This window comes from Martes martes (assembly GCF_963455335.1).
Source record: "Martes martes genome assembly, chromosome: 10".
In the NCBI taxonomy this organism is placed as follows: domain Eukaryota; kingdom Metazoa; phylum Chordata; class Mammalia; order Carnivora; family Mustelidae; genus Martes; species Martes martes.
Window position 1 is genome coordinate 450,846 of NC_137898.1, and position 24,697 is coordinate 475,542.

Here is a 24,697-nt window from a genome sequence, read left to right on the forward strand (position 1 = left end):
AGACCCTCAGGACGGGCCGCCGAGGCCACAGCAGGCGTTCTAGTCAGGCCCCAGAAAAGCACGTGAGGATCTCTGTGCTCAGCCTACAGGGCACCCAGGACCCGGGGGTGGGCACGCCCGTGCCCCTTGCGTCCCCAGCCCCAGCGCTCTCGGGGGGCTGTGCCTGTGAGAGCCCATGCTCCGGGAGACCCCCCTCTCCCCGCTGAACGGCGGCCAGCTGGCTGGCTCTCCCTCCCCTGGGCAGTGGCAGCCCCGTCCACCCCAAGCAGCCTCAGGCACGAGGCAGGACGCAGAAACACCAGCGGCGCGGAGCCACACAGAGCCACACCGACGTCAGGACCTCGTCTCGGTTCAGCGAAGACCTTTACTGGACAGCTGCCCCCGGAGCAGAGACACAGGCCCACGGGGCGGAGGGCAGGGCCGGCAGGCGGCGTAAGCCTGCCGCGGGGAGCAGGGCGCGGGCGCCAGACCCTCACTTCTCCAGAGGCGCGTAGTTGAGCAGCTTCTCGATCAGGTCCACGTGCGCCAGCAGCATGCGGCGGCAGCAGTAGCGCTTCAGGCCAAGCGCGTCCAGGGCATCCCTGAGGCGAGAGGAGCAGACCTGCTCGTCCAGGCCGACCCGGGGGCACGGAGCGCCCTGCCCGCGGCGTCCGCGCCACGCGTCAGGGACGCACACGCCTCTCCAGGCAGCCACCTTCCTCCCGTCCCTCACGCCAGCTGGAGCGGTCAGCGCCCCTGGGACCCAGCCCCAGCCGCCGTAAGGGCCTCCGCAGCGCCCGCGGCACCGCTCCGCTGCGCAGCGACGGCAAGGCGGGCAGGGGACGCCGGCTCGGGCAGCTCCCACCCGGGGCATCCAGGGGGAGCGGGTCCCGCCGTCCCCTCGCCCCCGCGGCCCGCCGCAGCCTACCTGCGCACCGCGGCCCCGACTCGTCCTCCGCCCCTGCGCCCACGCCCCGGACCCCGCCGCCGCCCTGGAGTCCCGCAATCCCGGACCCGCGAACGAGCCGTCGCCCCGCGCCCCCGCAGGCGAAGACCCCGGGACCCCGGCTCCCCACCCCGCGCGGCCCTGCGCCTCACCCCTCGGTGTACTCGGCCTGCAGCAGCCCCAGGTACGCCTCCCACTTGTTGCCGACGATCTTGCCGCAGGTGAAGCAGCGCACCGGGATGATCATGGCGGCGGCCGCAGCGCAGCGCCCGCACGGCCGGTTCTGGCGGCGCTTCCGCCGCGGAGCCGGCCCCGCCTCGGGCGCGTCCATGGCGCGGGGGGAGAAGGCGTCCCGTTCCCCCGCCCCCGGCCGCCCCCAGCCCGCCCTGCCGGCCCCGCTGCCGCCGCCGTTGGCTCCCCGCCGGGCAGAGTCCCTCCGCGCGGACCGGGGGCTCCGGGGCCCGCGCGGCCGCGGCCGGAGCAGGCGGCGCTCCCCCCGTCCGCCGCTTTGGTACGTCCCGGACTACGGCGTCCTAGCGCGGCCTAAAGGGCCCAACGGCGGCGGTTCGCCTTCCTCGTGTCCGCATGACTGACAGCCGCGCGGCAGGCGGACCGCGCGCAGGTACCGCGCCCGTCGGGGGGGACGCGGCCAGGGTCCGGTCCCCCGCAGCCCCCGAGCCGGGACCCGGAGCCGGGCCGGGACCGAGCCGAGGCGAGCCGGCGCGGAGCTGGAGCCCCGAGCGCGGAGCCCCGAGCCGAGGCGCAGCAACAAGTGGCGGGGCCGAGACCGGGGCCGGGGCCGGGGCCGGGGGCGCGGGCGCGGCGACCCGCGGCGGGGGTTACCAGGGGCTGGCCGGCGGGGGCGGGCGGCCACGGACCGGCCTTCCCGCCGTCCCTGCGGGCGCGTCCCTCCAGCCCCGCCCGGAGCCCCTGCCGCGCGCGCCCGGGGGCCCGGGGGGTGTCTCTGGGGCCCAGTTCGGCGGTCCGGTTCTCAGCCGTGGCCCGGCCCGCTCGCCCGCACGGTGTCCGTCCCGGCCGGGCAGTCACCTGCAGCCCCGCCGCCGTCCTCCCCGCGCTCCAGCGATCCGCTTCGGCTCGCGTCCCTCCTCCCTTCCTCCCGAGGAAGGGGTCTGGGAGGGGGTGCGGGCCGGGCCGTGCTGGGTAGTCGGTGATCTGGGGGCGTCGGGCCTCTGAGGACTCAGAAAGCAGCGGCGGCTGGAGAGGGTGGTCAGGGAGGGCGTCATGGAAGTGGTGCCTTTTGAGTCGAACCCTCAAGAGCAGGATTTCACCAGGGGTGAGCCCGAGTGTGTGCAAGGGAGTGGCCTGATCCTGGCAAAGGGAACCCTTAGATACAGGCCTGGAGGCCAAACCTGCCGGCCGCTCTAGGCCACAAGTCTGTGCTAGGGCCAGAGGAGGTGGTGGAGTTAGAGGTGATGGGTCGGGAGCCACGGAGGATTTAAAGGAAGGTCTGGCTGTGTCTCTGGAAATGGGGCAAGGTGAGCTCCTTGGCCCTGGGGCTGGAGGCTGGGGGGAGATCAGTGTGCAGCCAGAGGCAAGAAAGGCTCCCTGGAGGAGGTGAAGTTCTGGGCTGTGGGGGATGGCTGTGCTGCAGGGTGGCACCCGTGACTCAGGGGCTGTGTTGGTGGGAGGGGCTTGGCCAGGTTCCCAGGCCTGGGGCATCTGGACCTCTGCTGGTGGTGAGTGGGGCCTGTGCTGAGTCCCAGGCATCAGCTCGTGGCCCTCTCAGGGTAGATGATGCATTCTGGCCTTAGCTGAGGGGGCGGGAGCCAGAGGGTCCCCTGGGGCCTGGGTGGGGCTGGCCTGGAGTTTGTGCCCCCACCTTTGCCTGGGTCCTGGACAGCCTGCCCAGTGCATTTGTCATCCCCCCGCTGCCACGTGCAGAGCCACGAGTGAGGCTACTTCCCTTCCCAGCTGACCCCCACCCCACCCACTGGACGCACATCCTGTCCCTGGACAGAGGGACAGGATAGGGGGCCTTGAGTCCCAGAGGCCTGGGGTCAGACCCACACTCAGCTGCAGAGGCTGCTGGCAACTGTGGAGGTGAGGGACACGTGGAAGGGATCCAGGCTGTCCGCGGGTGGGCCTTGGGGAGCTGGTGGGGGTGGAAGGCTTCCTGGAGGAGGGGCCCAGGGCCTGCCCCACCCATGCTCCTGCCTTGAGCAGTTGTTTACTTCGAAAGAGTGAGGGGAATGAGCCTCCCTCCCTGATTCTGGCCGGAGCCGAGTTGACATTCCTGGAATTCTGCGAGCGGTGTGTGGATTTGGGGGTGGTGGCCGCCTCCTCTTCCTGGGCTCCTCCCTCCAGCTCCCTGATTTGCAAGGAGAGGCCATGGGGAGCCTCCGGGCTGCCCCACCTCAACCTGTGTGCCTGCCCCCAGCACAGGTGTGCGGGAAGGTCCCTTGGGCTTGGTCCTCTTCCCCGTCTCTACTGTCTTTGCTCTGCCCCGACTGGGGGACACTTGGGAGCCTCAGCGGTCAGCCCTGCCCCCTGCCTCTGCCCTGGGTGGCCGGGTCCCTCCGTGTGTGTGTGTGTGTGTGTGTGTGTGTGTGTGTGTGTGTGTGTGTTGTGGGGGCGTAGCTGGGCCCTGGGCCAGGCTGTCCTCAGGGTGGGCAGGAGGGAGACATGGAGGCCCAGGGCACCAGTGGGGAGTAGGGGCGGGTGCCTCACCCGCCTGCAGGAGAAGGGGGGCCCTTGCGTCTCCTCTCTGTGTGCAGTGTCAGCACAGATGTGGCCCAGGGCTCAGGGGAGGGAGAGTGCCGGTTTTTCAAGAATGGGGTGTCCTGCCCCCAGTGGCGGGAGGCACAGGGAGGAAGGGAGGGCTGTGCTCCCATGTGGTTGGGAACCCGTGAGCCGTGTTTCCTGCCAGAAGACGGGTCGCCGAAGGGCAGGCTGGGCACAAGGCGAGATCAGCGGGTGGTTTTGCAGCCGAGACGCCCGGGCGCAGAGCACTGCCCCGTACACAGGGAGTCAGCTGCCCCTGCCCGCCGTCCTGGTACCAGTTTGAACAACCTGTGGGTAGAACCAGAGGCTGCCCAGCTGGAGGGTCCCGATCCTGGCTGTGCTGGCTTGGCCCCTCTTGCTTTGGGCAGATCCTCAGGGTGTGGTGGGCTCCCCTGCCCGCGGTAACCATGCGAGCCCTGGGCCCTGGTGGTGTTTGCAGGCGTGCCTGAGGCGACTGCCCTTACCTGACCGCCCTCTGGACAAGCCTGGGCTAAGGGCATTTGGGGACAGCGCGTGCCCTGTAGGGCTTCCGTAGGGGTCTTGGTGGCCTGGAGGTGGGTGGGCACACACCGTGGGTGCCTGAGGCAGGGTGCTACCAGGGCCTGCGGTGGGCAGAAATGTGGCCCCTAGGGGTCCTGATGGTGTTCTGTCCACTGCCACCTCCAGCCGAGAAGCACCTGGGAGAGGAGGAGCAGGGATGTGGGGGGAGACCCTGAGGTGGGGGGGTTGGCCTTGCTGGGCCCAGGAAAGGCCGGGGGCCCCTTGGCGGCCTCTTCAGAGGGACCGTCCCCCTGGACTGGGTGTCTCCCGGCCCCGGAGTCTTGCCTCAGCTCTGTGTGGCACTGGGAGGCCGGGGGGGGGGGGCGCCCCTCCCCCACGGCGGGGGCCCGGGTGGGCCTTGGGCCTGCGGGGCCGGATCAGCAGCAGGAAGGCGGACACCACAGACTGTTTGTGTTGGCAGGGCCTCCCCCTCCTCAGAGCCGCCTCAGAGCTCTGCGGGGGCCCAGGGTAGGCGGCTGCGCCCTGCACCACCCGCGGTCCACCACCGCCCCCCAGATCTCTCCCTCTGGGGCTTAGGGTATGCCGCGCCCTTGGCAACCTCCCATCATTGTTTCGGCTTTTGGGGTGGTTCCTCTTGGAGTGGGACCTGGGTCTGGCCAGGTGGGTGCCCACAGCCTTCTCACGGCTTATGCCCCCCTGAGGCCCCCCGGCTGCTCGCCACCCCAGAGCCCTGGCGAGTCGAGAAGACCCAGCCCAGGACTGTAGGTGTGTGTCCTTGGGGCTCTCCCTCCCCCCGTCCCTGATGCCCCTGCAGCTACCCTTCTGGGGTACAGGCGTGTCACACCCTGCGTTCAAAGGAAGCCCAGAGCAGACAATGGGAGGGAGGCTTCCTGGAGGAGGAGGCCGGACTGGAGGGAGAGACGGAGCCCGCCCTGGTCCTGTCTGGTCCCCGCACTCTGCCCCAGCAGCAGGCTTGTGTCCGGGCGGCCCTAGATGGCAGTGAGAGGCTCTGGACTTGTGGGAGCCAGAAGGGCTAGAGGTCATCCGTGGAGGGGCCGGGGCTGCCGAGGGGGTGAGGGCTGTCAGCGTGGCGGGGCAGGGGTCTCCTCCAGCCTCGGCTTGGTGTTGGCCATGGGACTTCCTCATTTTGGGGGCCCAGGAGGGTTGCGTGGCTGCTGCTGGATCAGCCCTTTAGGCCCTGCCTGGGAGGCCCATCCCCACCGATGCCCAGGTCTTGGGGTGTGGGGGCATGGTGGGGTACGATGCATTGTTTTTAGCTTCTAGAATGTTGCTGTGGGTTTTGGGCCCCATAGCTCCTGGAGAGGGGGTTATCAAGGGAAGTGGATGAGGTGTGTTCCCTCCCCTGCCACCCCCCACCCCAACGCGCTGCCCTTGCTACTTTCTGGGCCTGAAAGCCCTCCGTGGCTGCTTCGTCCCTGGGCACAGGGACTGCCAGGGGATCCCAGGTGCGTCCTCTCCCCACCAAGGTTCTGGGGAGGACAGGTGTGAGTCACCTGCAGACCTCCGTCTGCTCACTGGCCTGCCGTCAGCCCTAGACATGGGTTTGGTGGACTGGCAGGGGTGGGCTGCCCCTGAGAGGAGGGGCGTGGGGGCGGACACCTGCCACGGTGACTTTTTGAACCCCTGCAGTCCCCTCTGCCCTTGGGCTGCGGAGAAGACCGTTGCCGCCCCTGCTCCCAGGCTGGAAGGAGCACCTGGTGTGAGGAGGGAGAGGTGGGGGGCCTGACTGGGACGCCTTCAGACCCCTGCCCCGTGAGCTTGGGGTCCCCTCCTCGAAGCCTCTGGCTGGTGGAGAGGACAGAATCCTTCCACGAATGCCGGTGGCAGGGGAACGGGCCTGGTGAGTCATCACCAGCCATCTGGGTGGGGGGAGAGTGGGGTTGGCGGCTCAGGGCGCACATGTGCTTGGAGCCCAGGAATGGGTGCGCTGCAGGGCATCTTGGGGGAGGTGGACACCGAAGGCTGGACATCTGGGGGGTTGAGGCCGTGACCCCCACCTGGCCCGAACACGTGTGATCTCTGTATGCACAGACCCCACGTGCACTGCCTCTGTGTCTGCGTGCAAGCCTGCCTCCCTCCCTGGGCGCCTTGGGTGGGGAGCAAAGCCCTCTTTGAACCCCCTCCCTGCCCCTTTTCTGGTCCCCTGCTTCTGACAGTGCACCCCCACCTAGCCCCCAGCTGCCCTCTCCGGCCCTTGCAGGGACATGGTCCTGCGCGGAGGGCTGTTCCTCCTTCCCGAGGTACCCGGCCAGCCTCTGGGAGCCCCACAGTCGGTACCACGTGGTCTCCACTGCGCCCGTCTTTCCTTGCATAGGGCTCCAGCCTGCCTTGGCTGACCTGACAGCTGGGGAACCGAGCACCGCCTGGCCTCTTTCCCTCGGCAAGCGCAGGTATGTCGCGGTCTGGCCGGGCAGTAGTGGGGCTGACTTGCACGGCCTTGTGGGCTCCTCCACTCCTGGCCCAGGGCGCTGCCAGCTGGGTGTTCGCCTGGTCCCCACGCAGACGGTCTCCTGAACATGTCTCCCTGGGCCCCACCTGCTGGAGGAGGGGGACTCCTGTGTGGAAGAGGCTGGACAGGGTCCCTGATGCCGGGCCAGTGCATTGAGGGAAGCCCCCCTTCTGGCCTCAGCTCTGATGGACCTGTGTCCTCATTCCAACTGGCCCCAGGACCCTTGGATGAATTTTCCAATTTTATTTCAGATCAGACTGTCCTACTCACCTGCAGGGGGCTGCAGGGTTTTGCAGATGGGATGTTTGGGGGATGTTGGGATGGTGACAGCTGGGTGACACGGAGGTGAGAGCACCCTGGGCGCTGGAGCCCGCTCCAGCGTGATGAAGGGGTTCCAAGGGGGGCTCAACGGGGAGTCCTGCCCATCTCTGCTCTCCTCCCAGCCTTGGCCGAGCCCACTTCCTCACCCTCAGAGGCCCTGCCCAGGGAGCCAGGCCAAAGGGAGACAGCCTCCTGCTCCTCAGGCTTTGCGCTCACCCCGCCCCCTCCCCCCACAAGCCGGCAGTAGGTCTCCTTCTGCCCCGGAGGCCCGTGTGCCTCCCTGAGTGTGTCCGACCCCCACCCCCGCTTGTGGGGGTGCTGCATGGGGGGTGAGATGGGGTGAGATGGGGTGGATCCTCCCTTGGCCCGCGTGTGCCACAAGGGCACTCACACGTGCTCCCACGCGATCTCCAAGTGTCCACCCTCTGACAGGGCCGTGGGGCTGGCTGACTCGGGCCACGGGGGCGCCGGGGTCTCGAGGGCGCCGCTTGTTCCCTGAGCAGAGCTGTGGGCAGAGGTTTTGGCGGGGCCCGGGTGGGGCCACCGTGGCGTCCCTTTCCTGGGGCCCAGACACACCAAAGCACACTTGGGGTTGGGAAGGGTAGAGGGGCTGTGGGAGACCTTAGGCTGGCCAGCTGGGTGACACAGGCAAGGAGTCTGGGACTCTCCTGTCCCCACGGCTGCCAGGGCCAGCTCTGCTCTGGGGGAACTGCCTTCAGACGCTGCCCTGAGGCCTGGAGCTGCAGTTCTACGAAGGACCTTCAGGGGGCGGCAGAGGGCTGATGCCAGTGGTCCTCGGGGCCCAGCGAGGCTGCCAGACCTCGCTGGGTCCTCAGCCCTCCAGACAGTCCTGCTCTGCCTGCTGCACAACCCCCCAGACCTGCTGCCTCCCTCACCGCTCAGTCTGTCATTAAGTCACCTTGTCAGTATCCCTTCCCCTGCACCCTTGCCTCCCCGTCCTCCCCCTCCCCATCTCTCTCCCCTCTGAGCTCTGTTCCCCAACGCTCAGGAATCCTGCCAGCCCTTCCCTCTTTGGACTTCAGTGTCTGGGACTGTCTGCTGGGTGGACACTGCCAGGGGACTCCGTGGTGACCTGGTAGAGGCCTTGGCTACAGCCCAAGCCCAGGGTGCAGGGCACAGACCCCAGGCGCAGAGCGCCGAGGGGAGGGGGCTCAGCTCTTTCTTAGACAGGAAGGGGGCATCTGGCTTCCATGCTGCTGTCTGCCCCCAACACCAGGGGGCCCAGAGACCCTGCTGCCCCTACGAGTGGGCGCAGCTGAGGGGACGTTTGTCCCCATCTGTGATGGTGTATGTCCCTGGAGACTGTTCCTGACGCACGTGTGTCTGTACCCCAGCATGCGTGCACACCCCGAGTGACAGTCTAAGGGTGTGTGTCCCAGGGTGTGTGCAAGTCACCCTGGGAGTCTGGGAGCTGGGCGTGGGTCCGCGTCTGCACTTGAGTGTGGGAGGTGCAGGGTCTGACTTGTAGCCCAGGCTGGTGCGAAATGAGACCGGAGGCCCCCTCAGAACTTACCAGTAATTCCAAGACGGTGGCAGCAGTCTTCTGTGTGACTGCACGGTCACATGCTGCGGAGACCGGCCCTTCTCCCTACCCTGGAGAAGCAGGACCAGGGCAGGGGCAGCCCGCCCCGGCCCCCTGAACAAGCCAGATGCCGTGGGAGTTGAGGTCCGGGCCCGTTTTCAGGTGCCTAGTGATACCCGTGCCCTGGTGTGCGCTCAGGCCCCTCCCTGTGGGTCTGAAAGCCTCCCTGTTTCTTGCAGAGTGACCCGCCATCCTACCTCCTGGGCACCCTCTCCATTTGGCCTTCCCTGCCCCAGCCCCTCTCAGGGGCAGTCCCGCCTCCTCCCCCAGCAAGGTATCCCCCCCCCTCCCCAGGGTGGGCAACCCAGTCTGACTCCTGTCCCGACAGAGGCCTCTCCCCATCTAAGGTGTGAGCTGCGGGGGCTCTGGGGTCCCGGCGCGGGTGTCGCCAGCCCAGGCTGCGAGTGTGGGAAGCTGCTTGAGAGTGCGCATCCCAGGCGCTGTTCCGGGCTTTGTAGTCTCTCCGGGCGGGGAACCCAAGTCGAAGCTGCCCCGGGTCATCCCCAGAAAGCAACTGGGTCACCCCTTCATTTGCATAGCGCCCTGCATCTCGAGTGCGGTCGCAGGTCTCCAGGCCCGGCGGGGGGCAGTGCGGCCGCGGCGGTAGATTGGCCGGGGGGGGGGGTCCCCTCGTTCCCGGGGCTGAGCGCTGCCTGGGGCTCCGCCCTCGGCCCCCTCCGACGCTGTCCCTGCCGTTCGGGAGCCTCTTCCTCCCGGGCCGGGGGAAGGCGAGAGCGAGGGGAGCCAGCGCGGGCGGGGCGGGGTCGGGCCGTCGCCCCGGGGCCGCGATTGGCTCGCGCCGGCGGAGCGGTGGGATTTGCGGGGCGGGGCGGCGGGCAGGGGAGGGCAGGGGAGGGGTCCGCACGGCGGTGCGGCGAGGTGGGAAGGGGTGCGCGGGCGAGGCGGGCGCGGATTGGCGGGGCGGAGGGGAACGGGGCGGGGGGCCGGGGGCGCGGGGCGGGGCGGCGGGTGGGGGTGGTGGTCCTCGGGGGGCGGGGCCGGCGCGGATTGGCGGGCGGGCGCGGGGCGGGCGCGGGGCGGGGGCCGGGACTGCGGCGCGGGGGACCGGGGCAGGTGTGCGGGGCCGCCGCCGGGGCGGAGCGGAGCGGCGCGCCCGGCTGCCACCGCGGGGCCGGGGCTGGGGCCGGGGCCGGGGCCGGGGCGGGATGCGGCGTTCCGGGGCGGTGGGCGCGGGGCGCTGAGCCCGGCGGCGGCCCCGGCGCGATGCGCCGCTCGAGCACCGACGAGTCCGCGTACCGGCGCAGCCCGTCGCCGGAGGGCAAGGAGCCGGGCTTCGCGCGCGGCGGCCCCTTCCGGCGCTACAGCAGCCTGTACGGGCGCGCGGGCGCCGGGGACGGCGGGGACGGCGGGGACGGCGGGGACGGCGGCCCCTTCTTCGGCCTGCACGCCGGCCCCGGCCCCAAGGCGGCCCAGGCGCGCTACACGTCGCCCAAGGGCAACAAGTACGTGGTCTTGTACCTGGACCTCTCCTTCATCTTCCTCCTAGAGCTGAAACGCTGCGGCATGGCGCGCGGCTGTCTCCAGGGCGTCAAGTTCCTCATGTTCGCCTTCAACCTGCTCTTCTGGGTGAGTGGCGGGGCCCGGGGCCGAGCCGGAGTCGCCGCTCCAGCGGGGATGGGGGCCGAGGCGCCGGGACGCAGACGGGCGGGGCTGTGCGCGCAGGGTCGCGGCTCCGGCCGGGGGGCCGGGGCCGCAGCGGCCGGGGAGGGGGCGGGTTTCCGGTACCGCGAGGCTCTGTCCGAGGCTCTGCGGTCGGGGCCGCTGCCCGCGTCCTGTCCCCTCTCCTCCTGAGACCGGACGTGTCCCGCACCTGGGCGCGGGACGGGACGGCAGGGCGCCCGCATTCCACCCGCCGGTCGTGGCCGGCCGTGCGCGGGAGCTGATGCCTCCCCTCCCTCCCCTCGCCTCCCCCCGCCCAGCGGGCGTCCTTACTTCGACCCGCACCCCCCCACCCCGTCCTCAGTGGACTGACCAAGTACGCCCAAGGACCGTGGTTCTCAAGGGGCCGTTGGGGGCCAGGTGGACCCATCCACCGTCTGGAAGCGCGGCGGGAGGGGAGGGGTGTGTGCAGCGGTGAGTTCTCTGGCTGGGCCTCTCACCGGGCAGGATGTTGGGTCACCAAGTGTGCTAGGGACGCGTCCGGCATCCTTGCTGGCTCTTCTTCCTGCATGGTGTGTGTGTGTGTGTGTGTGTGTGTGTGTGTATTGGGGTGGGGGGTCTGGGGTGGGCTCCCATAACTGCAGAGGCCCAGCAGGCCCTCCTGTGGCCTTGTCTCACCTGAGCAGGTTGGAACAGGCCTGGCTGGGCTGGGCTTCTCCCGCTGGGCTGGGGGAGGCTCGGGGGAGAGAGGGTGCCAAGGTCACTCCCTCCTTCCAGGGCAAAGAGTAAGGGGGTGTGGCCTGGGCTCTGGACCCCCAGGGGGAGGCTGAGCTTTGCAAGCTCATCTTCAGGCCAGATGCCCAGAAACCGGGGTCCCCCCTTTGCCCCTTCCTCCCTTCTCAGGCTGCTTTTCTCTTCCCAGCTTGTGGTTGGAGTCGGGGGTCCCCGGGAGGGGCGGCCCGCCTGGGCTGCCCTGTGGCGTGACCCAAGGGGCTCCTGGCCCAGGTGCCTGCTTCTAGAGGCAGTCACCCCAAGAGTTTGTTCTCCACAAGAGACTCCTGGCAGGGGTGAGGCCCCGGCCCTGATCGAAGCACCGTGAGGCCAGGAGCCAGCAGCAGGGGTGGGTGGCAGCTGGGCCCTAGGCCCAGGACTGGGGTGAGCATTTTCTCTTGGTGGGGGATGTTGACAAGATGCAGTGGGTGCCAGTGTGGCGGGTACCGAGCAGCTGGCGGAGTTGGCATGTCACTGTGGGTGACCGCACCTGACAGCGGTGGTTGTCACAGATCCTGGGGTGGCGGGGGGCGGGGTGTGTGCGGGAGAGTCAGGTCCCAGGAGATGGGCGAGACTTGCCTCTTCCCTTGTCTGCCCTCCTCAGTGATCTGGGGAGCTGCCTGCAGGCAGAGGGAGAGGGGCTCCTCCAGTTCCCCCCCCCCCGCCGCCCCACGGGTCCCCAGGCTGAGCTGTCTTTGCCCCGTGAAGCCTGAGGAGCAGCCCGACCAGCGGCAGGACAGACACGCTCTGCCAGTGTCTGCGGTGGGTCAGAAACCCCTTTGGGATCCCCTCCTGGGCAGGACAGTCCGTTTCCCTTTTATTCCCCAATTCTGCCTCCCTGCAAAGCCAGCTGGCCCCCTGCTGCTGACCTGGGCCTGTCCCTGCCCCAGCGCGGTGCCCAGCTGGGATCTGAGACCCGGAGGTCAGAGAGGGCATCGGGGCCTGCCCACAGCCCGCGGGAAGCACTGGCGAGGCGTGGTGCGAACGGTCAGGAGGCTGAGTCCCTGTGCTGGTGAGCCTGCGGGTGGCGGGGACAGAGGCTCCAGCACCCTGCGCCGGGCCTCAGCTTCTTTGCTACCTGCGCGTGCTGGCCTCCCACCCCATCTCCCACTGTCACCGGGAGGCCTCTGAGTGTCATGCCTTAGTCTCCCCTGGAGCTAACTGCAGGGTCAGGGCCGCGGTCGTGGGTGGAGAGTCCCCGAGGGCTGGACCTCAAGACACTCACCTGTGTCAGTCCCTCTGACCCCCTGCAGGGCCGGGCCGGGGGAAAGTCATCATCTGCGGCTGGGGTTGGGGGGAATCGTGTCTGAGGGGGCAGCCACGCCTGTCCTGGGTGTGGGTCCCAGAGGGAGTGGGTGCCCAGGGCCCTGGTCGGGGGTGGGGGGGCAGGAGTCCCGGCTGCAGGTGCAGGTGGGGGGAGGGGAACAGGAAGGTGAGGGGCCCCTAGGGCACCATCCCTCGTACCTGTTTAGAGGCCAAGGTGCAATGACTTCTCTAAGTTGGTCTCATCCTCGTCTTGACTCTCCTGTCCGAGCCCCGCCTGGCACCCCTTTACCTCAGGGCCTCGATTCTGCTGGAGGTAGAATCCCGCAAGGCCGTCACAGTGACCCTTTGAGGCATCTGCACGCCTGTTTCCTCCAGCTTTGCCGTCCCCACACCACCTGCTCCCCGGGCTGTCGGGTGCTCCTGGCCGACACCACAGTTCCTGACTCGGCCCGGAGGGGCAGGAAAGGGGGAGGGTGGGCTCAGCGGATGATTGACTCTGACTCATGTGCCCCGTTTGACGGGTTTTCCTGGGGGCTCCTGCTGGGTTGGGCAGGACTGAGGGTTCCAGCCGTGGGTCCTTGTCGGGCAGGCGAGAGTCATCACCTCACTGTCCCGGGCCTCAGCCGCCTGGTCCTCTGTGGACAGGCTAGATCCCAGGCTCCTCTCAGCGAAGGAAACAGGCCCGCCTCTTGTCCTCCCCATTGCTTGCCGCCGGGGTGACCTGGGACGGGGGAGCTGGAAGAAACCGGCACCCCCGAAGGAGGAGAGCGGCAGAGGCGCTGCTGGTGGGGGCCCCTCAGAGTTCAGAGCCAACTGACCCCCAGATGCTCTCCTGCCTTCCCATAGCAGGTGGGGCCCTTGCTGGCAGCAGACCGCTCCGGCAGGGACACACTGGCCCTCCTCGGAGGCCTGCACATGTATCGGGCACCTTAGGGCCAGGGTCCCCACGGTGGGGGCAGGGGTGTCTCCCGGGAGCCCCATCCTGGCAAAGAGGGCCCTGTTCGGTACGCAGGAACAGGTGGGGTGTACGGTGGGGTGCTGGGCACGGGGTGAGGGTTTGGGGCTCTTCGGGCCCCCACGGGGACAGAGGGGGAGGGGAGGCCCAGGGTGGGGAGAGGGGGAGGAGGTGCCCTTCCGGCCTCCCCTGCTCTGGGGCAGAGTGCTCAGGGCTAACCCAGGGGCAGTCTCCGTGCTCCGAGTGGTCCGGGTGTGGGGGGCACCTGGGCAGAGGAGGGTCTGAGCCCAGCAGGGCCAGGGTGCTTGTGTGTCTCCCCTGGGCAGGTGCCCGGCTCCTCCCAGATTCAGGTCAGCCAAGCTGGGGGCCTGCCTTCCTGCTGCCTCCCTGGCGGGGGTCCCTCCCGGCCCCCTTCCCGCCTCCAGGCTGCTCGCTCTGCGCTTGGGGGCAGGGTCCGCTCCGCATGGCTGGGTTTTATTTATTTGCTTGAAAGAGAGAGAGAGACAGCACGAGACGGGGGAGAGTCAGAAGGCGAAGCAGGGTCCCCGCCGAGCAGGGAGCCCGATGTGGGACTTGATCCCGGGGCTCCAGGATCATGACCTGAGCCGAAGGCAGTTGCTCAACCAACTGAGCCACCTGGGTGCCCCCCCCTTTTAAAAAAGTCTTCTTTTTAAGTCATCTCTGCTCCCAGCGTGGGGCTCGAACTCACAGCCCCGAGATCAGCGTCTCATGCTCCACCGGCTGAGCCGGCTGGGTGTCCGTTTGGGGTTCTTACCTGTCCCCTGGATGCCCCTTTGTGGTCCGGTGAGCTCCTCCTTGCCCTGGAGGGTAGACTTGACCTTCCGAAGCTGCTGGCCAGGGCTGTTGTGTTCCCCTGCCCAACCCCTCCTGCGGGGACGCTGGCTTCAGGGCCCTCAGTCAGTGGGGCTGCTCTCCTCGTGTCTGGGCCTTGGGGCTGAGGACGGCGCAGGGGCCTGCGGACCCATAGGAATGGCGGCCTGTCGTGTAGTTTTCCAGTGAGGGGCCGGACGAGTAGCCACCAGGTGACAATGGCCAGTGTCAGCCCAGAGGTACCTACCTCGAGCCCCTTGGCTCAGTCTCCCTGACTCCTGCCTTGGGGCAGCTGCACCCCTGGGGTCTGGCTCGGCGACGCGTCCCACAGTTCCTAACTTGTACGGATGGGGCCCCCTCGTGGTTCTTCTTGGCTGGGAGGGGCGAACCACCTTGCCGTGCCCCAAGGCTGTGCTGGCTGCCGGGAGAGGGGCTTCTGGGCACAGGCTGGGCCCCTGCAGGCACCTGGCCCTCCGCCGCGTTCCAAGAACATGGCCAGCTGTCCTGCCGTCTGCTGTCCTGCCGTCTGCGGGCCGGAGGGGCCGTGGCAGAGGGCCACCTGACACCTGCCCCTGCCTGGGCCTGGGTGTGGCGCTGGCATCTCAGACTTGTGGTCCTTCTACCCCCAGCCCTAGGCCAGACTGAAAAATGCAAGAGAAGGGACAGCAGGAATGAGGGGGGAGCACAAGCCAGGCGCTAGCTTGGAGCTGGTGACAGGTGAGGGCAGGAGATAAGGCTCCAGGTGCGCGGGGGGAGTCCGAGAGGCCTCAGCTGATGGGAGGGCGTGGGTGGGGGACCCAACAGGAGGCCTGGGCCCCCCTCTCAAGCTGTCATGGGCTTTTGCGTGGCTGGGGAGGGGAGCTCAGCCAGTGCCCCAAGCCATGGGAGAGGGGCTGGACGTCCGTGGGGTTCAGGTGGGGTCCCAGCCTCCCAGGGACCTCAGCCCCACTTACCCTGTGTTTGATGTTCTCTGTCCGAGTCTAACGGGTTTTGTTTTTTTTCCCTGCACTTGGAGGCTATAATTTTCCTGCCAAAATGTTTTAAAAGCTGCATACACAGAAACATTTTCAAAATTATAGGTAGTTTTATTAACTGTGCGTGTGTGTTTTGTTAGTGTATGTGTCTGAGTGTTTAGCGACTGGTTTGTGCAAACATGCTTGAACACAGAGGGCCTTGGGGCTTGTGGCCACGGCGGTCACAGGGCAGCACGTCTGTGACATGAGCCTGTGTCTGCCACTGACGGTGAGGGGTGCCCGCAGCAGCATGGTGTGTGACATGGTAGCAGTGAGGGGCGCCCGTGGCAGCGTGGCGTGTGACACTGACGGTGAGGGGTGCCCGTGGCAGCAGGGTGTGTGACGTGGTGGCGGTGAGGGGTGTGTGTATCACAGTGTGGGTCTCTCCTGCCATCTCAGGGTGGAGGTGGGACGTTGTGTACAGACTTAATTATGGAAATCCATTTCTCCCGCCGCTGGGGGTGAGGAGTTCCCTCCTGGGTTCCACGGAGACCTGGACCAGTCCCTACCCCCACAGCCGCTCTGCTCCCCGTGTCCTCCCCTTGTCCTTCTATGTGTCCCCATGGGGCGAGGGAGCTCAGACGGGCTCATTTTCCTGCTGACAGGAGCCGTGTGCCGACGTCCTTGAAGGCGGGCACTTGGGGTTGTAAAGAAGGAGTAATTCCTCTGCTCGGGGACCTGCCGCAGGAGGCGGTCCTCCCCTGTCCCCCACTGAGGCCCCACTCCTGGAGGCTCAGCCCGGAGACATGACGTGCTCAGAGTGGGGGCTGTGTGGTTCAGTGGGGGACAAGCTGGCATGAGGCCTGGGCATGGCGGCGGGTTACTGTGTCCCGCTTCATGGGGAGGTGACCCACGTTCACACCCACCCTGACCCGGTTCCCTCCCTGCTCCCCAGCACAGCCCCGCACTGGGCAACCCCAGCTTCAACCTTGCTTTGGAGATCCCGGAGGCAGTGGGTACGCTGTAGGGACAAGGTGCTGGGTGTCCCTGCAGGCATGGGGGAGGGGCATAGCTCCAGAAAACTCCTCGGCTCCATTTCTCATCTGTAGGTTGGGTGGGAGGATCGAATGAGCCGGAGCCTGTCCCAGCCTCCTGTGCCCCATGGTGCTGAGTGGTGCCTCGCACAGGCAGGTGTGGGGTGCCCAGAAGCGCTGGGTGTCCCCTGGGCGGCCTGCCCGGGGTCAGCACCTTGGACAGTGCCAGCGCCCCTCCATCCCTGCAGGCGCACCCACACCTCCAGGACTGCCCTGGGGCGGTGCCCACGCCCAGATCTGCAGTGAAGACCTCTCCTGTCTGTGTCCCCCCAACACGGGGCAGCTGGCTCCTTGCACTGGGTGCTCACCGAGGGCACCAAGGCAGTCTGAGCCCCTCCTCTGGGTGGGTCTCCCCACTGCGCTCCCACCTCGTCTGGGCAGCCCCCCCACCCCGGACTCCTGGCCCCTGGTCACGGCCCTGAGTTTGATCACTGCACCACTGACCACCTCTCAGGAGGCCACTGGCAGAGGCTCTGTCACCGTCCATCCTGGGCCCTCTGGGGACCTCCAGGGCCCTGTGGTCAGTGCCAGGGGCAGGTCAGGCCCCGCACCAGGGTTCCCCTAAACTGGTACCCTGCCCCCTCCCTGCGCCTTGCCTGAGCTGTGGACCCCCACCCTACTCTGGGGAGGGGCCTCAAATAGGCAGGACAACCCCAGCTTCCAGGCCCCTGCCCTGAGCCAGCAGCATTCAGCAGAGGTATTGTTTAGAACTTTTAGACGGAAGTTCTTGCTTTTGTGGAAGGTGCAAAGGGGTGGGAGGCCAGAGAGGACCCCCACACTGGATGGTGGTGGGCATGTCAGCTGGGGGCTCTCCTGCCCCATTCAGCCCTTGGCAAGGCCCAGAGGGATCCCAGATGCCCACAGCCAGGGAGCCGTGGCCCCTGCTCTTGGTCTGAGAGCTCCATGCCCCCCACCCCCACAATCGCAGTCTCCGGCCCGCCTGGCGGAGTGCACACTCCCCAGACTCCTGGACAACGGAGCGGTGCCCCGGCGCCACCCCAGGGCCAGGCTGACCTGGCGTTGGGGGAAGGGGTGAGGATGTGCACGTGGGAAGGGGAGGCCTCCTTGGGCAGGGGCCTCAGAGCCGGTGGAGCCTGCAGAGTCATGGGGTCCCTGCTGGGCCTGGGGAGCCCGTCCAGTTGCTGGGGAGGCGTTGTGTGCGGATGGCCCTGGCTCCCCTTGGCTGTGCCTCTGACTCACTGGGCGGGAGGCTCACTTCCCAGCCTCAGTTCCCCGGTCTGGGAAATTGGGTGGGAGTCGGACCTTCTAGGTTCAGGAAGCTTTTGTGGGGTGAGGCAGGGCCTGTGGTCCTGGGCGGCTGCGGTATACCCTGGACTCCGTGAGCCGGCCTGTCCCGGGCATACGGGGGGATCACTCTAAGGACTGGGGGTCGTGCCCAGGGGGCCCTGGGGGCCCCGCCAGATGTTGAGGAGTGGGGAGGGGGCCCCGGCAGGGCCGCCTGGCTTTCCCCAGAGCCCAGCAGGCATCAGTCACCAAGTGGTCTCGCTGAAGCCCAGGTTTTGGGGGACCAGGAGCTGGTCAGTGTTCATGGGGCTTATCTGGAATACAGTCTCCTGTTTGTTTCTGAGGCCACCCGGAGCCCTGGCGCACCCCTGCCCCGCCAAGGCTGGGTGTCCCCGGCACCAGGAGAGGCCGCTGGGCTCTTTACCATTTTGCTTTCTCCCCCTTCTTCCTCTCATTTCAATGGCTTTTTTTTTTTTTTTAAAGATTCTATTTATTTAATCTGACAGAGAGGCAGCGGGAGAGGGGAGAGGGAACCCAAGCCGGGGGAGCGGGAGAGGGCGAAGCGGGCTTCCCACAGAGCAGGGAGCCCGACGCGGGGCTGGATCCCAGGAGCCTGGGATCATGACCTGAGCCGAAGGCAGACGCTTAACCCACGGAGCCCCCCAGGTGTCCCTTCAATTGTGTTTGTAATAAGGAGCGACTAAGTTCAGTAACAGCCCCAGTGGGTGAAAGGGAGGGGCAGTGAGGGCCAGGGATGGGGTTCTCTGCTCCGTCCTGTGCTGGCGTCCATGCGGGGGCCTGGTGCATGTTCTGGGCCTTGCACTTAGAAGAGGACAGCCGGGGACGCCAGGGGGGCCCGTGGGGATTGTGGCCACCCACTGGGAGGTGGTTTTAGGAAGAGGGGAGCGCGTGGCCCAGCAGGGTCTCCAGGGGTCATCTCCCTGACTGCTCAGGTCCAGAGAGGCTGTGGACCTGGGGGAGAGGGGGATGCTTCCTAGAGGGGTGGTGTTTGGGGGGCCCTAGGGCCCCTTGCCCAGGCTGCTTCACTGTGTCCCTGGGACAGGGACAGGCACCCCATTTGTGACCTGAATGGAAAGTGTCCTCAGACCATCTGCTCCCCACCGCCAGAGGTGGCGGACTTTGGACTCCCCATCACTGTGACTGGGGGAACCGGCTGGGTGCTGGGACAAGGCTGGGAGGGGTGACTGGCCCTGGAAGGTCAGCAGGGTGGGCCTGTGGGATGCCACTCTGGGTGACCACCGGGGTCTGGTGGGAGTGCAGCCTGCCCTGGAGTGTGTGGATGGTGGGTTCACGGCCCTCTCTTCCCCCCTGGCGGTCCCAGCTGGGAGGCTGTGGCATCCTTGGTGTCGGCATCTGGCTGGCTGCCACCCAGGGGAACTTCGCCACCCTGTCCTCCTCCTTCCCGTCCCTGTCGGCCGCCAACCTGCTTATCGTTACCGGCACCTTCATCATGGCCATCGGCTTCGTGGGCTGCATCGGGGCCATCAAGGAGAACAAGTGCCTCTTGCTCACCGTGAGTGCCCCCCGCACGCAGGCTCCATCTCTGGGCCCCTGCTCCCTACCTGTGCTGACCCCGCAGGACCGGAACAGGTCACAGCCATGGCCTGTGGCAGGCCCTGGGGACCTTGCTGGGGCTGGGGCTGGGGAGGGGGGGGCCTGGTTGCTGGGGGAGCTGCTCAGTCAGTTTAGTGGAAGCCTCCCCCGACAGGAGAGAGACCCCCCCATGTGCCCACGAGTGCCAGGCGGGGCCCCCTCCAGCCTCTCTCGGGCCTGTTTGCTGAGACCACCCTTCCTGGGAGCCCCTGCCCAGCTCCTGTCCCAGGACCCTCTGCTGAGAGGCTCGCAGTCCCCTCCTGTGCGGTGGAGACAGATTCACAGGCAGGCCGCGGGTCCCCATCTTCGGGAGCATTAAACCGGGGAGGAGAGGGGCCAGGCTCATCACCAATTAGCGTGTCTGGCAAAGGCCTCCTGCAGCTTGATCTCGTCTGTGGAGCCCTTGCCCAGGGTGGGGCTCAGAGGGCCTGTCCCCCAATCTGTGCAGCTGTCCCGGGTGTTCAGCCGGTTTCACAGGCTCCCGTCAGGGCCTGGGGCTCCAATCCCTTGGAGCAGAGGGTGGGGGTGTGGCTGGGTCCCCAGCTGCCCCGGGGCAGGAAGGTGCGGTGTGCGTGGGGGGCCCGGCCCCAGCCTTCCCTGCAGGGTGACCTGAAGTCCAGAGTGCGGGGCCTGCTGGTGGCACTGTGGGCCCTGAGTCCTGGGCCCGCACTGAGGGAAGGCCAGATCGGGATCCCGGGGGAGGACAGGGCTCGCTCTCCCCAGCCCATCCCCTTCCTGTCTGCAGGGAAGGCAGGGTGGACGCAGGCTGTCTCTGCTGCCCCGCTTGCGTGTGGCTCTGGGGGTGCTCACGGGGCAGGGGAGGGATGGCTGCCACCCAGCAGGCAAGGTTTGTGTGGTCAGGTGGGGCTTTGCAGGCTCCTGGTGGCTTTCTCCTCACCGTGGTCTTTCCCGAGGGGGTGTTGGCCACCCCTGGCTGCTCTGTCGGCTGTAACCGGCACGGTTCGGGGTCTTTGGGTCTGACCTTCTCCCTGCCCGCCACAGGGACACAGGCACAAAGCACACATGTGTGCTGGCAGGGGTGAGACTTGTGCTTCTGAGGTTGGTCGAGCAAGAGAAGAGCCCTCGCTCCACAGAGGGCAGGAGCCCAAGGGAGGTGGGGCAGCAGGGGGGGGCGTCTGCCGGTCTCCGGGGCACGGACACCTGTGCGGGAGGTTCCTGTAGCCCTGGGGCGTCCGTCTGCATTTGCGGCCCCACCCTCGGGAGGCTGCACGGGCCAGGGGGCCAGCTAGGGGCCAGGCGGCCAAGTCACCAAGGCCGGGTCCCCTGTGCAGTTCTTCGTGACGCTGCTGCTGGTGTTCCTGCTGGAGGCCACCGTCACCATCTTGTTCTTCGCCTACACTGACAAGGTTCGGCCACCCCTGCCCTCCCCAGCTTCGGGGGGGGGGGCTCTGATCTCACCAGCCAGCTAGGGCCACAGCACTGTGGGTGACAAGGGTGCGGGCAGGGCTGGGAATGGCAGTCACAAGCCCCACACTTGGTGGACAAAAGCCTCTGCCATCCACTCACTGGGGGACGTGGCTTTAACCGCAGCCACCAGAGGCCAGGCCTAGAGGGGGACGCCAGTGGCCTGGAGGCTTGGGGAGGTTTCTGGCCCTCCAGGAAGTGGGGGACAGGGGAGCAGTGCTGAGCTCCTGCTGTCCGGGTTGTGTCCCACACCTGCTCCTTCCTCTGCTCACGCTCCTGCCCCCCTGCCCGCTGGGCGCTCTCACTTGGCTCCTGGGTCCCTCTGGCGTCCTCCCGTCGGCGTGCTTTCCGGCGCTGGGCGACCCCCCAGACCTAGCTTGGGCTCCCCTTCCCCAGGCCTGGAATCAGCCTCTCCTCCGGGAGCCCTGGTTCCCTCGCTGGAGGACGGTCTGGGGAACCGAGTTCCGGGGGCCGGTGTGCTCGTCGCCACCGGGGCGTCGTAGCTTCTGGGCCCCTTGGTGGACAGACGGAGCCGCGTGTGCTCAAAACCCGCGGGTACAGACCGGTCGGTGTTTCTGTGCGTGTCCGTCTGTCTCTGTACCTGCAGCTGAGGCAGCGGACTCTGGTGCCAACCAGTGCTCAGCACCACAGAGGACCCAGGGGTGGGGATGGGCATCGGGATGGGGGCTTCAGGGAGGAGGGGACTCCAAGGAGGGAGACAGTGGGCACAGGGTGCCTGTAGGGTCTGGATGAGGGAGGTGGAGCTGGCTGGGGGGGGGGTGTCCTGCTGACCCACCGCACCTGCAGATCGACAGGTACGCCCAGCAGGACCTAAAGAAGGGTCTGCACCTGTACGGGACCCCAGGCAACGTGGGCCTCACCAACGCCTGGAGCATCATCCAGACCGACGTGAGTCTGGGGGGGTGTGTGTAGGCAGAGGGGATGGGGGTGTGTCGTGTAGGGGACACGGCCCACCCCCCCCCCCAACCATCCCAGCCCCTGCACCTGTCCACAGTTTCGCTGCTGCGGGGTCTCCAACTACACCGACTGGTTCGAGGTCTACAACGCCACCCGCGTGCCCGACTCCTGCTGCCTGGAGTTCAGCGAGAGCTGTGGCCTTCACGCACCCGGCACCTGGTGGAAGGCGGTGAGCACCTCCCTCCCCAGGCGTCCTGGCCCCAGGGGAACCGGGGGAGGGGAGCAGGGCCAGCCCCGCGGCCCCCGTGACGCACACCCTTCCTCCAGCCGTGTTACGAGACCGTGAAGATGTGGCTCCAGGAGAACCTTCTGGCTGTGGGTATCTTTGGGCTGTGCACGGCACTGGTACAGGTACGCTGGCCGGGGCCTGCCTCGGGAGCCATGGGACCCACCCCGGTCTCTGACCTCACAGCTTAGCTCACCAGCACCCGGGTGGGAGTGCCCCGAGCCCTCACGGCTGAGCACAGGTGGGGTTCGAGGTGTGGTCAGAGGCCACGCCACAGGGAGGTGACCTTTGACCTCTCAGGGACTGGCAGGCCCGCCTGTTCCCGTGGCCTAAGCCTGGCAGCTGTGGTGGGTGAGTCACGGGACGGCCCAGCCAGTGCCGAGCAAGGGTGGGCGGCCCAGGGCCTGGTGCCGGAGCCAGGCTTCCTGGCCCCCGTGGAAGCCTGGAGTGTCAGACCCTGCAGGAGCTGGAGGCCAGTGTCAGTAAACCCGGACATCGGGCAGCCCTGTTCCTGGGGTGCAGTGATAGGTGGGTCCCAGCCAGGTCACACATTGTCAGAGTTGATCCCAGGTGGAGGATGTGCAGGGAGGGAGGGAGGCACGGAGCCAACGGGCCCTGAAGCCACCAGCAGAACCACAGCAGCCACGCTGAAAGGCAGGTCTGGAGGCTGAGCGCTAGGAGTCCCCAGGGTGACCCCTATGCTAAGGCTCGGGGATGTGGCTGGGAGGGATCTGAGCTGCCAGGGTTGGGGGAGACATCCCTGGGGAAGTGGGGTACGGGCCGTCCAGGGAGGAAGCTGTGAGGTGGGGCCTGTGGCCTCCGGGAGCAGTCCTGCCCAGCCCCCCTTGTGTCTCCACAGATCCTGGGTCTGACCTTCGCTATGACCATGTACTGTCAGGTGGTGAAGGCGGACACCTACTGTGCGTAGGGTGCCCACTGCCTGCCACCCCTGCCTCGCTGCCAAAGGATGCGGCCCACTGGGAGATGCCCGTGTCCGTGTCCCCACTTCCTCTCCTGCTGCAGGACTCAGCACCAACCCTGCCCCCACTGCACCCCCCCCCCCCGCCAAGACCCTCAGCCAGCTGGGTGAGCACCGTGCTGGAGGCGGGAGGGGCTCCTGGCACATTTCATGTCCGTGTATTCTCCAGAGCAGTGTCTGCCCCCCTGGCTGGGGTCATTCACAAGTGGGGATGGGGGTGAAGGGCTGACCGCTGCTCCCGGTGCTCCAGGTGGGGCTGCCGCCCCGCCACCCACATTCCACAGCAGAGCCTGGGCAGGCTCTGGGTGCATCTTAATAAAGTGTGTGGACAGCCCCCCACCCCTGCATCTGTTGCTGCCTGACCCCCAGGGATGTGCCCAGTGCCTGGGGTGGGATTCTGGGGCCAGCCCCCACCCCCTCTGAGAAATCTTTTGGTGGTGCAGTGTCTCAGGACGGCCCTGTGCCTCCTTCCCCATCTAGTCCCAGGGCCCTGCCTGCCCCAGGGCCCTCTCTGTTCCTGTGAACTTGGCCCCGGAACTTCTCATCTGTACGGGCTGTCAGGCTGTCAGGAGGGGAGCGATGCAGCAGGTGCACCAACGCAGGGGGGCTCCGGAGACAGGAGCGATGGGCGCGGGGAAGGCCGTGGGTCTGGAGCTTAGGGGAAGGATGGGACCCTCCCAGGAGCCTCACTAGCTGTGCGGCACACGGCCCCCCAAATCTCCATTTCCAGCCCTCCTTCCTGCTGGCTCCAAGGTGCTGCCCTCCCCCCACCCCCCCAGGAACACCCCGTATCACTCTCCTTGTGTGGCAGGCCCACCCGGGGATGCCCAACCAAGCACTGACCACAGCCAGCACGACTGACAGCCACTGTGCTCACAAGCCCACCGACCCCACCTGTCCTCATTCCATGGAAACTACCAGAACCAAAGTGTAGTGATGTCAGGGCATGTGGTTAACGCCCCCAAACTAAACCATTTCTCACCTACCAGCCGCAAACTGGAAAACCAGCAGGAATGTCGCACATCCAGCAAAGCAGTCCCCACATGACCCTCCCCCCAGTGTCCATGGAGCCCTCCTGCTGGGAACCAGGCCCCCCCATTCGAACGTGTGACCAGAGACAGACCTGCCCCACGCTCGGCTGCTCCTGAGTACCCCACGTGCAAGCTCACTGGACCCATGGGAACGGCTTGCAGACCTGGGACCCTTTCCGCTCACAGCCTCCTATGCGACCCTCAGACTCCAGCCCTGACTCAATTTCCCCCATGACCCTCCAGTGGCCTTGGAGCCCAGGTCCACCAGGGTCCCTGCCCTCCAGCCCAGACCCCCACCTGCTGGCTCTCCGAGGCTCACTGTTCTGTGTGGGTGCCCCTGGGGGTCTGACCTCAGGACCCCTCTCCCGGCTCTCTGTCTTTACTGGCCCCACCTTCCCCCACACACCCAGTGTTTCTCACCTGTCCGGCTCCCCGTCTAACCCCCAGCTCCAGAAGAGGCTGCAGACATACTAGAGCCCAGCACCCCAGCCCTGGCGCCACGGCCTCCTGGCTCCCCTCCTGTCCAGGCCTCTGAAGCTGGGACAAAGGGATGCTGGCCTGTGTCTACAGCTCCCTCCTCTGCTCCTGCCCACTGCCAGGGGCGCTGGTGTGGGGACTGGGGGATCCACATGCCCCATGTGCCGACCCCCAAGCAAATGGGCATACATGTGAACACACGCACCCGCAGCAGGTGCACACATGGACCTCCCGTGACAGCTTCGCTTCACCCCCACACGCTCTCTCCGTCCCTCTACGCAGGCCCCGTCCCCCTCGGAACTGCGGGGCTCCTCCGTGGGGCCACTCCAACAGGGCACTGGCTGGCCCTGCCCCTCAGAGCCCTTCCTGCTTCATGGCCCACAGCAGGAGAGCAGGGAGCACGGCCTCTGCCCCCAGACTCGCAGCATGGAAGCCCCAAGTTCACATACAGCGCCTGCCTGGTCAGTCGGGTCTGGCCCGGCAGGACTCTGGCCCCGTGGACAGCACCAGGCCCTGGACGGCCCTGCTTACCAAGGGGGCTGTGCTGCTTGGAGCCCACGGGCCCACGGAGCCCAGTGGCTGGGGAGCCGGGGCCGGCAGCCCTTCTAGCTGAGGGGCTGGGGGGGCAGGGGGCCAGCTGTCTGGCTACGGGCAGTCCCGGAGTCTCTCC

General features: G+C 67.4%; 2 protein-coding genes across 15 annotated transcripts; one reads left to right on the plus strand and one right to left on the minus strand.

The window, feature by feature from the left end:
• Positions 1-346: 346 nt before the first annotated feature.
• On the minus strand, positions 347-1,424 carry POLR2L (RNA polymerase II, I and III subunit L). Its single transcript, XM_080817550.1, has 2 exons — positions 1,078-1,424; positions 347-581 (listed from the first exon to the last, which is right to left on the minus strand). Exons 1-2 carry the CDS (start codon positions 1,254-1,256, stop codon positions 473-475), a joined length of 288 nt encoding a protein of 95 aa, XP_080673676.1. The 5' UTR covers positions 1,257-1,424; the 3' UTR covers positions 347-472.
• Positions 1,338-22,857, plus strand: TSPAN4 (tetraspanin 4; the record flags this gene model as incomplete). 14 transcript variants are annotated; one of them, XM_080817544.1, is made up of 9 exons in its annotated part: positions 1,446-1,547; positions 6,504-6,579; positions 10,070-10,149; positions 18,640-18,831; positions 20,204-20,278; positions 21,144-21,245; positions 21,333-21,483; positions 21,582-21,665; positions 22,400-22,857. In XM_080817544.1, the coding sequence occupies 7 exons, from the start codon at positions 10,087-10,089 to the stop codon at positions 22,738-22,740; spliced, it is 1,008 nt and encodes a 335-aa protein (XP_080673670.1). In that variant the 3' UTR covers positions 22,741-22,857. The 14 variants fall into 14 exon arrangements, with proteins under 14 accessions (XP_080673674.1, XP_080673670.1, XP_080673663.1 ...); XM_080817537.1 differs by having other exon boundaries at positions 1,475-1,547; positions 21,352-21,483; XM_080817540.1 differs by lacking the exon at positions 1,446-1,547 and adding an exon at positions 2,311-2,421 and having other exon boundaries at positions 21,352-21,483.
• Between the last annotated feature and the right edge of the window lie 1,840 nt (positions 22,858-24,697).